Here is a 12,295-nt window from a genome sequence, read left to right on the forward strand (position 1 = left end):
AGCTGCAGGCGCTCTATACATCTCAGGACCAGGCTCTTACTCTGCTGGCTGAAGTCATTTCCACCAAGAAAATAACATTCCTTGTAAGAGTTTTGAGCTCATACGCATTCAATGGTTCAAAAGCTGTCAGCAGCATGGCCAGGACCACACTAATTTCCCATGATGGGGGCTTTTAAATAAGTGATTTAAACATATCAAATCCCTCATGAATTTGATAACAAGGAGCTGCAGATTACAGCTGAGCAAATAAGAGGAGGTTACTCACCCTGTGCAGTAACTGACGTTCTTCGAGATGAGTGTCCCTGTGGGTGCTCCACTACAGGTGTTGGTGCGTCCCTGCGCCTTCGCCCGGAGATTTTTGCAGCAGTACTCATAGCGGCCACGCATGCTCAGAAGCTGCCCCCCCTGTGACTCTAGGTTAATAGTACGCATGCGTGGCCGGTCTCCTCAGTTCCTTCTCTACCACGGAGGCCCCCCAACTCCGAAGTAGAGGGGAGGAGGGTGGGTAGTGGAGCACCCACAGGGACACTCATCTCGAAGAACGTCAGTTACTGCACAGGGTGAGTAACCTCCTCTTCTTCTTCGAGAGATGTCCCTGTGGGTGCTCCACTACAGGTGACTTAAAAGCAGTGTACCTTAAGGAGGTAGGGACTTCGGATCTGGTAGGAACGCCGTTGAAAGTACCGCTCTGCCCAAGCGTATGTCAGATAGAGGGCCTTGAGTAAGGGCATAGTGTTTAACAAAAGTGTGGTCAGAGGACCAGGTGGCTGCTTTACAAATGTCAGCCAAGGGAACTTTGCGTAAGAACGCGACCGAGGCAGCCAGAGATCTAGTGGAGTGTGTTCTAATGCCGTCTGGAGGTGTAACCCCCTTCATCTGATAGCACAGTCGGATACACTGGGAGATCCAGTTCGAGAGTCTCTGGGTAGAAATAGGTGTGCCTTTGGAGCGCTCTGCAATAGAGACAAAAAGTCTGGAGGAGGTTCTAAAGGGTTTGGTTCTATCCAAATAGAATGACAAGGCTCTGCGAACATCTAGTGTATGCATTGAGGTTTCAAAGGAGTTCGCATGTGGTTTCGGAAAAAAAGTCGGCAGGTGTATGGGTTCATTAATATGGAATGATGAGCGTACCTTTGGAAGAAATTTGGGGTGTAATCTGAGGGTAACCTTGTCTTTAAAAAATATCGTATATGGTGGGTGTGCCATGAGAGGTGCTATTTCTCCTGCCCGTCTGGCAGAAGTAATTGCCACTAGAAACGCTGTTTTCATCGAGAGGTGTAAAAGGGAGCACGTGGCTAGGGGTTCGAAAGGTTGTTGAGTTAGGGCAGACAGTACCAGATGAAGGTCCCACGGGGTGGTCGGTGGTTTAATGTCTGGGTATAAGGTTTGTAGTCCCTTGAGGAAACGCTTCGTAGTAGCGTGAGCAAAGACAGACGTATCATCAATTCTGTCGTGGAAAGTCGTAATAGCAGCTAAATGGACCCTGATGGAGCTGAAAGAAAGGCCGGATTGCTTAAGGCCCAAGAGATAGTCCAATATAAATGAAAGAGGTACCGAGGTAGGAGAAAGGTGAACACCAATGTGTGAATCGTTTCCACTTTTTAAGATAGGTCTTGCGAGTAGATTGCGTTCTGCTATGTAGGAGCATCTCCTGAACTTGTTCGGAGCAATCTAATTCGCGTTGGGAGAACCACGTAGGAACCAGGCCTTGAGGTGAAGCATGGACAGGTTGGGGTGGAGAAAACGGCCGTGCTGTTGAGATAGAAGGTTCGGAATAAGCGGCAGGGAGATTGGTGGTTGGATTGACATTCTGGTGAGGAAGGGAAACCATGGTTGTCTGGGCCACGATGGGGCAATGAGGATCACCTTGGCTCGATCCGTTCGTATTTTTATCAGAACCCTGTTTAGAACTGGTATCGGGGGAAACACATAAAATAGGTTTCGGTGCCATGAGATCATGAATGCGTCCCCCAGGGAATGTTTGCCCAGTCCTGCTCTGGAGCAGAAATTGAGACATTTCTTGTTTTTTGCAGTTGCAAACAAGTCTATGGTTGGGTAACCCCAGGTGCTGAATACATCGTGAATGGTTTTCTCGTCTATCTCCCACTCGTGGTCCCATGGGAAGCGTCTGCTCAGTTCGTCCGCTGTGGTGTTCATGATTCCGGGAAGATAGGCTGCTGATACCCGGATGTTGTTCGCAATGCACCAATTCCAGAGCTTCATAGCCTCTGTGCACAGTGAATGGGAACGAGCTCCGCCCTGCCTGTTTACGTAAAACATGCATGCAATGTTGTCCGTCATTATGCGTACGTGATGATGCTTGATTAGTGGCAGGAAGTGACGGCACGCATTGCGAATAGCTCGAAGTTCTAGAACATTTATGTGCAGGGAGGTCCCGGTTGGTGACCATAGTCCCTGTACTGTGTGATGAGACATATGTGCACCCCAACCTGTCATAGATGCATCGGTGGTCAGAATGCGTGATGGAGCCTGTTGAAGAAACGGGACTCCAGAACAGAGGTTGGAGTGGACGGTCCACCAATGTAGCGAATCTTTGACTGGAGTAGGCAGGAAGAGAGTATTGTTTAAAGAATGCATATTTGGTTTGTAAACCGTTGCCAGCCATGCTTGGAAGCACCTCATGTATAGGCGTGCATTCTGGACGACAAAAGTGCACGAGGCCATGTGACCTAGTAGTTGCAGGCAGTCTCGGGCAGTTACCTGAGGGCTGTTGCGAATAATTGTGACCAGTTGGTTTATGGAATTGAAGCGATCGGGTGGGAGCGATGCTAGCCCCGTCCGGGAGTCGAGGTCTGCGCCTATGAACTGCAGGTGCTGGGTGGGGCGTAATGTGGATTTGTCTCTGTTTATTTGTAGGCCGAGAGATAGAAAGCAATCGACTGTGAGCCGTGTGAACCGGAGGGCCTCGTCGAATGTTGAAGCTTTGAGGAGGCAATCGTCGAGGTAAGGGAACACTATGACCCCTTGTTTCCTGAGGTAGGCAGTGATTACAGCTAGAAGCTTGGAAAAAGCACGGGGGGCTGTAGATAGTCCAAAGGGGAGTACCCTGTATTGGAAATGTGTGGAACCAAGGGTAAATCAGAGGAAACGTCTGTGGGCCGGATGTATGGTGACATGGAAATAGGCATCTTGTAGGTCGAGGGCAGAAAACCAGTCGCCCTGCTCCAGCGCTGGGATTATGGTAGTGAGGGTCACCATCTTGAACTTTTGCTTTTTGATGAATCTGTTGAGCCGCCTGAGATCGAGGATTGGTCGCCATCCCCCATTTTTCTTCTCCGTTAAGAAATAATGGGAGTAAAAACCCTTCCCTCTGTGTCGCTCTGGCACGATTTCTACTGCTCCCAAATGAAGGAGATGTTGCACCTCTTGGAGGAGTAGCTGCTCGTGAGAAGGGTCCCTGAAGAGGGACGGGGAGGGTGGGAGGTAAGGAGAGGAAGGGGATGACGTATCCAATTGTAACTACCTCTAAGACCCACTTGTCGGAGGTAATCTTCCTCCATTGATGGAAGAAAGGTCGTAGGCGGTGTCCAAAGATAGGTGTGGCGGCTGAAGTGGGGGCGTTGCTTTCTAAACCCTAGACCAAGTCTTCAAATCTGCCTATTAGCTGGTGGGGGTTGAGGTGCCCCTGCAGAGTTTGGGCGACGTCACTGGAATCTTGGTCTTTGACGTTGCAGCTGTTGCTGTTCCTGCGGTCTATGGGAAGGTTGTGTAAATGCGGGATAACGTGGCCGGTGGTACGGTTGGTATCGATATTGTCGTCTTCTGGTCGTAGGTGCCTGGAGACCTAGAGACCAGAGGGTTGTCCTGGAGTCTTTCATTGAATGAAGCACTTCATTCGTGTTAGAAGCAAAGAGTTTGTCACCGTCGAAGGGAAGATCTTCAATTGTGTTCTGAACTTCGCGAGGAAAAAAGGAAGAGGAGAGCCATGAGCCCCGTCGCATGACTATCGCTGTAGCGGTCGATCTTGCCGCTGTGTTGGCTACATCGAGGGCTGCTTGGAGAGCGGTGCGTGAAATGGCTTGGCCCTCAGAAACCATAGCTCTGAACTGTTGTTTTCTTTGTTCTGGAATGTCATCAATAAAGTCCATTAACTTATTATAGTTTTTATGGTCGTATTTTGCCAGGACTGCAGTATAATTAGCTATACGAAATTGGAGGGTGGAGGATGCATAGACCTTGCGACCAAAAAGGTCCAGTCGTTTGTTATCCTTGTTGGGTGGGGCAGAACGAGAATACTGTTGTCTAGCCCTCTGGTTCGCAGCGTCTACTACCAATGAATTTGGTGCTGGGTGGGTAAAAAGGAATTCAGAGTCTTTTGGAGAAATAAAATACTTCTTGTCTGCTTGCTTGCAGGTAGGTAGGCTTGTCGCTGGAGTCTGCCAGATGGACTTAGCGGGTTCTAAAAGGGCTGCGTTAATTGGGAGTGCCACTCTGGAGGAAGAAGGGGGCTGTAGGATGTTCGTTAGCTCATGCTGTTGTTCGGTAACCACGTCCAGGTTAATTCTCAGGTCACTAGCAACTCTTTTAAAGAGGTCCTGGAATTTTGTATATTCATCAGAGGGAGTAGGAGGAAGAGGAAGTAATGCTTCTTCAGGTGCTAGCTCCGGTTCTGTTGGAACAGGAGTAGGGCTAGGTTTATCCTGGGAGCGTGGCTGTGTTGTCAGGCGTCTCGTGTCACTGGCATATTCGTTAGGAGACGGCGCTGGATCAGTGTTGCGCCTGGTCGAGTGGCCACGGGGCATGTATTCCCGAGGGTATGATGCCCATGGTGCCCAGTATTGCCATGGTGGTGGGTAGGGCATAGGTGGTGCCATCCAGGGGTTCACCCCCCAGGAGGCAGGGTCCTGAGAGTGGGATGAGGTAGTTTTCTCATAACCCTTATTGCTCTGGGTCCGGGGCTGGGAGTCATGATATGGAGAAAAAACTCCTTGTGGATCTGCTTCCTCCTCACTGGAGGAAAACTGCTCAGATCCTGACTCAGGCATTGAAAAAGAATATGCATTCATGAGCGGAGACTGCAAGGTAGGTGATACTAGAAGATCTGCTGTCTGGGTAAAATGAGTTAATGAAGCTCCTGCGGGAGATGAAAGCTGAGCCGGGAGAGGCTGCCGCACAAGAGCATTCCCGCGATCGGGGTTTCTGCCTGTGATCTCTGTGTCAGAGTGCACCGCAGGCGTCGGTGCCGCGGTCGGTGCCGGGCGGGAAATATCAGGCTGCCTCGGGTCAGGCATGCTGTGGAATGTCGGCACCGTCTCAATCGCGGTGCCGAACGGTGCCGTAACTGAGGCAGGCAACTGGAAGCCTGATGCCTCGGCACCGGAGCCTCGCGGCGCCGCTGGAGCCTCAGACGGCTTTTGCGCGGTTCCCGAAGAGCCTGGCTCATGAAAATTGCTGAGGCGAGGAAACACAGGCAGAGAGATCGTTGATCTGCCTGGAGAGACTTTATGCCTCATAGCCTTGTTCGGTGAAGAAAGGTGCCCCTTCTTCGTAGACTTTTTCAGCTTTTTTGAGGTGGGGGGGCTGTGTCGGGCAGCGGAGCCGGCTTCAACGCCTGGGTCTGAAACTGACCCGATAGACTTTTGCAGGAGGAGCAGTTTGAGTTTAAGCTCCCTGTCTTTCCGTGCCCTGGAGCTGAGTTTACAGCAGTGGGCACATTTTTGGGGAATGTGAGCTTCCCCCAAACATTTTATGCACTTTGAGTGTCCGTCCGATAATGGGATAGCTTCCTTGCAGGTAGCACAGCGCTTGAAACCTGTGGAGCCCGGCATAGCCGCGGCTGACAGAAATTTTTTTTTTTTTTTTTTAAACAGATAAACTGGGTAAGTAACTATACTAACAGAGAAAAACTGACAAGAACTGGTTACTAAAGGGTAATTGAGGCAAGAGTGAAGGATTTTCTAATGAGTCTGCTGAGCTCCGTCTCAGGCCGGGGACGGTTGAGAAGGAACTGAGGAGACCGGCCACGCATGCGTACTATTAACCTAGAGTCACAGGGGGGGCAGCTTCTGAGCATGCGTGGCCGCTATGAGTACTGCTGCAAAAATCTCCGGGCGAAGGCGCAGGGACGCACCAACACCTGTAGTGGAGCACCCACAGGGACATCTCTCGAAGAAGAACTTGTTTTTCAGTTCACTGGCAGTTAAAAAATAAAAATAAAATTCTGTTTGGGTCAAACCAAATCAGAAAATTTCCAAAAAATCTTGGTGAAATTAAAAGTCCATTTTGAGTTAAACAAATCATTCACAAAATGGCAGCAGGAGAAGTGGCTCACATAACTTTCAGCCCAATGGTCAGGGCACTCTCTTCGTATGTGGAAGACCCAGGTCCAAATGCTAGGCCTGGAGCAAGGATGTGAACCCACTTCCTTCTTCCCAGGTGAGTGAGCAGATGTGGATTTAAATCCCTGTTTCAGAGAAGTGACTTGAACTTGGGTCTTTCACATCCCAAGTGTATGTCCTAACCATTGGGCTAGAAGCTACAAAGTGGATACCACTTACTCCTCTAGCTGTTTTATTAATCTACCCCTATTTTTTTCTAACTGAAACGATTTAGCAAATTTGTGAATAGTTTAAAGTTGACCAAAACTTCATTTTTCAGTGAATGAACTACTGGAGCAAAAACATTAGCCCACCTCTACTGTAGACACTGGCCTAATATCCAGTTCCTTAAATGCTAAAACAGCTGCCAAGTGGGGTTAGAGGGACGATGTCTTTGTCCCAAACTCAGAGTGGAAGGTGGTAGCTAACTGACTTTTGAATTGGGCATGTAAAAGGATCCATGTAGGATTTCACACCAGCCCAAAAGCATTTCTGAGCCACAGGATGAACTGGGACACCTGCTTGGACAAAATAAGTCTACTTCTCTCAAGAGTCATGCAACAGAGAGGAATTCCCAGGCTGAGACGTAAAGACTTGCTCTACACCTATGATCCAGTATATTCAGACTCTCAACGTGATGAGATTAGCAATGTACTAAACAGGCTCAAGAATCTGTCTGTCTTGTCCTAAAAGGGGGTCTATTAGAATTGGTGTCTCTCTGGAGTTTCATCAGGACCTTTGCTAACAGAGTGAGGGAGTAAAGCCATACATTAGCTTTCCATCCCATTACATGGAGAAGGTGGAGCTCAACCACTACCTATGGTCTGAAAAGAACTGGCAGCTAGCACATTAGGGAGTGTCCACATTACATAGCAAGGACTGGTGCAGGATGCTCCCTGCCAGGACCAATGCACAATTGGCAACTTTCACACGGTAAATAAGCACCCTGACTTTCACAATAAGCCAAAAATCAAGCTAATCCCATTTCAAAACAAGGCCAAAACAAGCTAATCCCTAAGAACCGCAACACTCTATGTGACTAGGTCCCCCTTGTGTGTAGCCTGGGACTGTGGTGGGCCCACTGTGCACCCCGACTCTCTCCCCCCTTGCCCCTCCTTGCGGAGAGCTGATTAAAAAAAAAAGAAGCAACAAGCCGCAACAAGCCAAAAAATAGCCAACAAGCAACTCACAAGCCAATTAAGCCAAAAGCAAGCCCAATTTCTGTGTTTTTCTCGCAGGTTTCACATGTCTAGACCAATGGCTTTAGAACTTTGAGAATGTTGAAACCCAAGACTGTTAGATAAGAGATAAATATTCCTCTTCAACATTCATTAACTAATCCTCTCAACACCCCATGTGGTAAGAATTATTGTCACGATTTTACTAATATTGAAATTCGGGTATAGAGAGATAAAGTGACTTCCCCGAGTCTTCTTATTAACATTTGTGTTACAGTAGCATCTAGAGGCCTCTATGACGTGGGTCCCCACTGTGCTAAGCACTTTAGCATCATATAGTAAATGATAGGCCCTGCTCAAAGAAAAATCTAAAAGACAAGATCCAACATATGGCTAAAACAAACAAGTGGGTGAGAAGAAAGGGGCAACAACAATAGACCATGTAGTCAATATCAGAATTGGGTTTAGAACTCACAAGTTCCTGACTCTCAGTATTGTGTTCATTTCTATAGGTCATAATGCAATTTTAAAATGTCACCCATCATCCTGAAGGTTTTGGTATTTTTTACTTTAATTGTGTATCCCATCCCATCTATAGTAAATATCTAAAATAAATGATCTCTAAATGTCATGAGGCAGCATTCGGTAGATACTGAAACATTTATTCACAGCAATAGCAGAAGTATTTTCTGAAAATATACTTTTGGAAATGTATATGGAGTTAAGTTTGTGAAGCCATCTGAAGAATTCTTTAGTAATAAAAGCATCTGATTTGAAAGTGTCTGCTTGTTTTTAATCTGCACACCTTTGATGTAGTTCATGATGGAGAATTTTCTCAGATTTAGGGATACAAAATTAAGTAATCTATAAGATGTCTTATCTATATTTTAAAATATACTTTTCTCTTCTGTGAATGGCATATAGGAAGGATTTAATGGGGGTTTGTAAACAAGCTTTAGTCAATTAAAAAAACAGAAAGCAAAAGATACGTGTAAAATGAGAGCGAATCATGGAAGGCTTAAATGCTGGAGAAGATTCTTCCCCTTCCTGGAACACGATAGTGACAATGTCATTTCCAATATGACGCTTCCTTTCTACCTACAAAAAGGAGAGATACCATCACTAGAATTGGATCCTGAGTATTAATACAGTGAAAGAACAATGAAACACAACATAAGATTATTGAATTTAATGCACTTTTTCTATGATAGCAGTTGATGGTAATCTGAAGTGTGTGCAGGCAAAATTTATACAAACATACTGTTCTGTTTTTATCTAAATACAGGCAATTAAAAGTACAGTACAGTAATGTCAAAATACTGTGGAGCTGCTTTATTCTTTATTCATTCTTGTTCTAATTGTACAAAGACCATGGAAATATGAGGAACTGATGTCTATTTATAGCCCAAACACAGTATTTGTTAAAATTAATTAGAAATAATTATCCATATTATTTAAATTTAACTGAATTACATGCAAATTACATTTTAGAATAATTTTTAATTCTATTTATGAGGAAGGGAAAGCAAGACCATATATACCTTACTGCACAGTGTACTGCAAAGGACTTGTTAGGAGTCCATTTTTAATCTGAAAGCATCAAGGTTAGTCTAAATGAAATTGGATTTCACTAACCTCAATCTGAGAACCATGAAGCCGAACTTCAGACTAAGACAAACGAGACGCTGAAATTTGATCAAAGGGAAATGTTTTGTCTGCTTTTTCAGAGGTTAATTATTGATCTCTGCTTGGTTTAAGGCAGACATCAGCAACCTTTGGCAGGTGGCTCACCAGGGTAAGCACCCTGGCAGGCCGGGACAGTTTGTTTACCTGCCGCGTCCGCAGGTTCGGCTGATCGCGGCTCCCACTGGCCCCAGTTCGCCGTTCCAGGCCAATGGCGGTGGCGGGAAGTGGCGGCCAGCACATCCCTCAGCCCGCGCCGCTTCCCGCCGCCCACATTGGCCTGGGATGGTGAACCACGGCCAGTGGGAACCTGCGGACACCGCAGGTAAACAAACGGGCTCGGCCCGCCAGAGTGCTTACCCTGGCGAGCCGCCTGCCAAAGGTTGCTGATCCCTGGTTTAAGGCCTTGTCCCTTGTGACTAAGCTCTCTAAGTGAGAGACCCATTAAAAAGTTATCCAGTCCCTTTCAGCCTGGGTACAACAACAGTAATATGACAATTTAATAAAACTTTTAAAATTCCCCAAGAATTCCAGACAGCAGAGACCTCTAGATTTTCTAATATATTTCTGATAAAATTATTAATCTTTAGTATATATATTTCTGAATCTTCTAAGATATCATGATTCTATTGTCTTTACTGGGCTGCTCCTAAGAAGACAGCCTATTATGTCTGCCATCAATAAGTGCTCAATCTTATTCTGTGATCTATGTTGATTGTTATTAGTTTTTGGGTGGAATTTAAGATACTTGTTCTCATTTATGAAACCATAAATCACTCAAGTACAGCCTACTTGACAGACTGCTGTTTTCCCATGACCATACTGCCACAGTTGTGGTTATCTGAGGTGCTCAAGTAGGAATCCCCTCATTTCAACAAAACAGGGGCTGGTGGCTGAACAGGTTGGGCCTGGGTGACACTGACTTTTTATATTGTGAGACAGAGTTCTGGTGGGTAAGTACCATCTACTAGGTTGTTTTGAGGGTGGAGTTTTCCTGGAAGTGTATTAGCTTAGTTTTTATTATGTTGTTATTTAAAGAACATCAAAAGATGCCCAGAATACCAGAGGGGTGTGGTTTTTATGCCATTATAAATTGAAATAGATACATATACATGTATTTGCTTCTGGCATTAGTTTACTTGGCATTAAATAACTCTTGAATTGAATTTTATTCACTGACTTGAAAACAAACATTCAGGGCTACATTTTAAAAAACAGCTGCACTTGTGTCACATTTTTTGGCATTAAAATGAAACAGCATACACTGAAACCTTTACAACAGATGGCAATAAAAGCGTGAAATCTACTCTACACTTATAAAAGAATCTAAAAATATCAGGCATCTAAGTGATAGCTGAGAAATACATGGAAGACTGGAAACAAGGTCCTCTAAATGTTTGTGTATATTTAACATTTGCTCTTGTTGTATGGAAATGTTAAAAGACCAAAATGTAAGCCATCTAAATTGTGCCCTCACATCATAGCACGCGGTGCCCTAAAAATGTGTGTATGTAATAATAACTATAATTGTCAATGCACTTGACTGCCTATATATTTAAAAGCACATTATTTGTAACCTTGGGACTCCATTTTCTACAAGTTATATAACTGTGCAATAATTATTTTTAAAATTATTTATAATGTTTTTGTTAATTTGCAAAATCAAATAAAGACCCAAAACCCTAGCCAACTGTGGCAAAATAAAAACAATTAAACACAATATAAGGCAATACAGAAAAATGTAAATCCTACCTGTCAAGAATAGTTATTACAGAAACCCTAACCCTAACCTATGTCTAAATCCACTAATAAATACTTAAATAAATAATAACATGCTGAGGCTGAGGCGGCATGGCAGAATTTAAAATTTCTCTCTCAGTTCAAGAAGAATGAAAAGACTGAGAAACCTGCCTGTATAAATCCCACTATTTTCATCATATATATTGAAAAAACTGTATGAGGAGAAAAGGCACATTTACTCTTCTAATAAGACATACATACAAAGAGTTCAAATGAGAAAGTATTTCAGATGTTTAAGTCTGATAAATCAAGCATCCTGTGCTCCTTTCCCAAACAAAATGTCCACTGAAGTCAAAGGTAGAAGCAAGTAAGAAATGGTATCAAGGGAACTACCCTTCAAAAATTAGATGCTAGCCATACAGCACTGAACTCTCTTTTGGATGAATCAGTATGCATTAGCCTTCTCCATGAAAAATCTCAATTCTACCTATATGCAAAACAGGCTGAAAAGCTATTTGTACAGCTGGTAGTGAGACTACATTAAAACAACGAAGATGTGATCTATTGAGGCTAAGGAATTCACTCCAAACTTTTTTTGTATTTCTAGAGCAGCAGCGTTTACACAAATTGTGTTCCATCCTCCTTTGCATTCAGCTTCGCATAGTTCTAAACAATCTAAAATGAAAACTGTGGTTCTCTAATTCACATTCTGCAGCATTGGTACTCTGACTCCTACACAATGGGAGGTAGCTTAGAAAATTTGCCACATATGGAGGATGGAATGTTTTTATATTCTCATGTCATCATTATGAAGAAAACCCCTTTAGAATTCTACTATATGTTCTCTGTGGTATTCCTAAACCTATTAGGCATGGTCAGGTCAGAACTGAAAATCTGCTACCGCTATGACCATAAGCGGTACAACCTGTACTGGTCAACGCTGAGTGCTGGGCAGCAGTTAATTAACCCAGAAACCTCAGGAAGCACCAATGGCTTTGGACTGATGAGCGCCTAAGGAAGGTAGTGGAACCCTTGATGGAGGAAACGCCATCAAAAGGCGGATGAGCAAATTCACTCAGTGTTTGTGCCAACGACATCCACACAGGACATGCTGACTCCTTCAGCTGTGGCTGATAATCAATCTAGGAGTGGAGCCCCGAAAGACAGGCAAAGGGAAGATCTCCTCTGCTCTGGCAACTCCTGCAGCATAGCTGGTTCCAAATATATTGACTCCCATCCTTCCTTTGGCCCAAACCAGTGAAGTCAAGAGGGGAACGCTGACACATGGGCAAAGCAGCACCTCCATATCAACTGCCCAGGCTTTTGAAGCCACATCACATGGAGAGGACACTCCAT

General features: G+C 44.9%; 1 protein-coding gene across 18 annotated transcripts in view; it reads right to left on the reverse strand.

The window, feature by feature from the left end:
• GARNL3 (GTPase activating Rap/RanGAP domain like 3) overlaps positions 1–12,295 on the reverse strand; it is a 207,732-nt gene that overhangs the window by 91,756 nt on the left and 103,681 nt on the right. For 17 of the 18 annotated variants that reach the window (XR_006175434.2, XR_010593743.1, XM_042854456.2 and 14 more), the window contains one exon: positions 8,506–8,614. The exons of the other annotated variant lie outside the window; for it this stretch is intronic. Coding sequence is in view for 15 of the 17 variants with exons in the window: in XM_042854456.2 (XP_042710390.1) it covers positions 8,506–8,614 (109 nt within the window). In the remaining 2 variants the exon portion in view is untranslated. The remainder of the gene's footprint in view (positions 1–8,505; positions 8,615–12,295) is intronic. 18 annotated transcript variants of the gene reach the window in all.

This window comes from Chrysemys picta, chromosome 18 (genome assembly GCF_011386835.1).
Source record: "Chrysemys picta bellii isolate R12L10 chromosome 18, ASM1138683v2, whole genome shotgun sequence".
NCBI classification, from domain to species: Eukaryota; Metazoa; Chordata; order Testudines; family Emydidae; genus Chrysemys; species Chrysemys picta.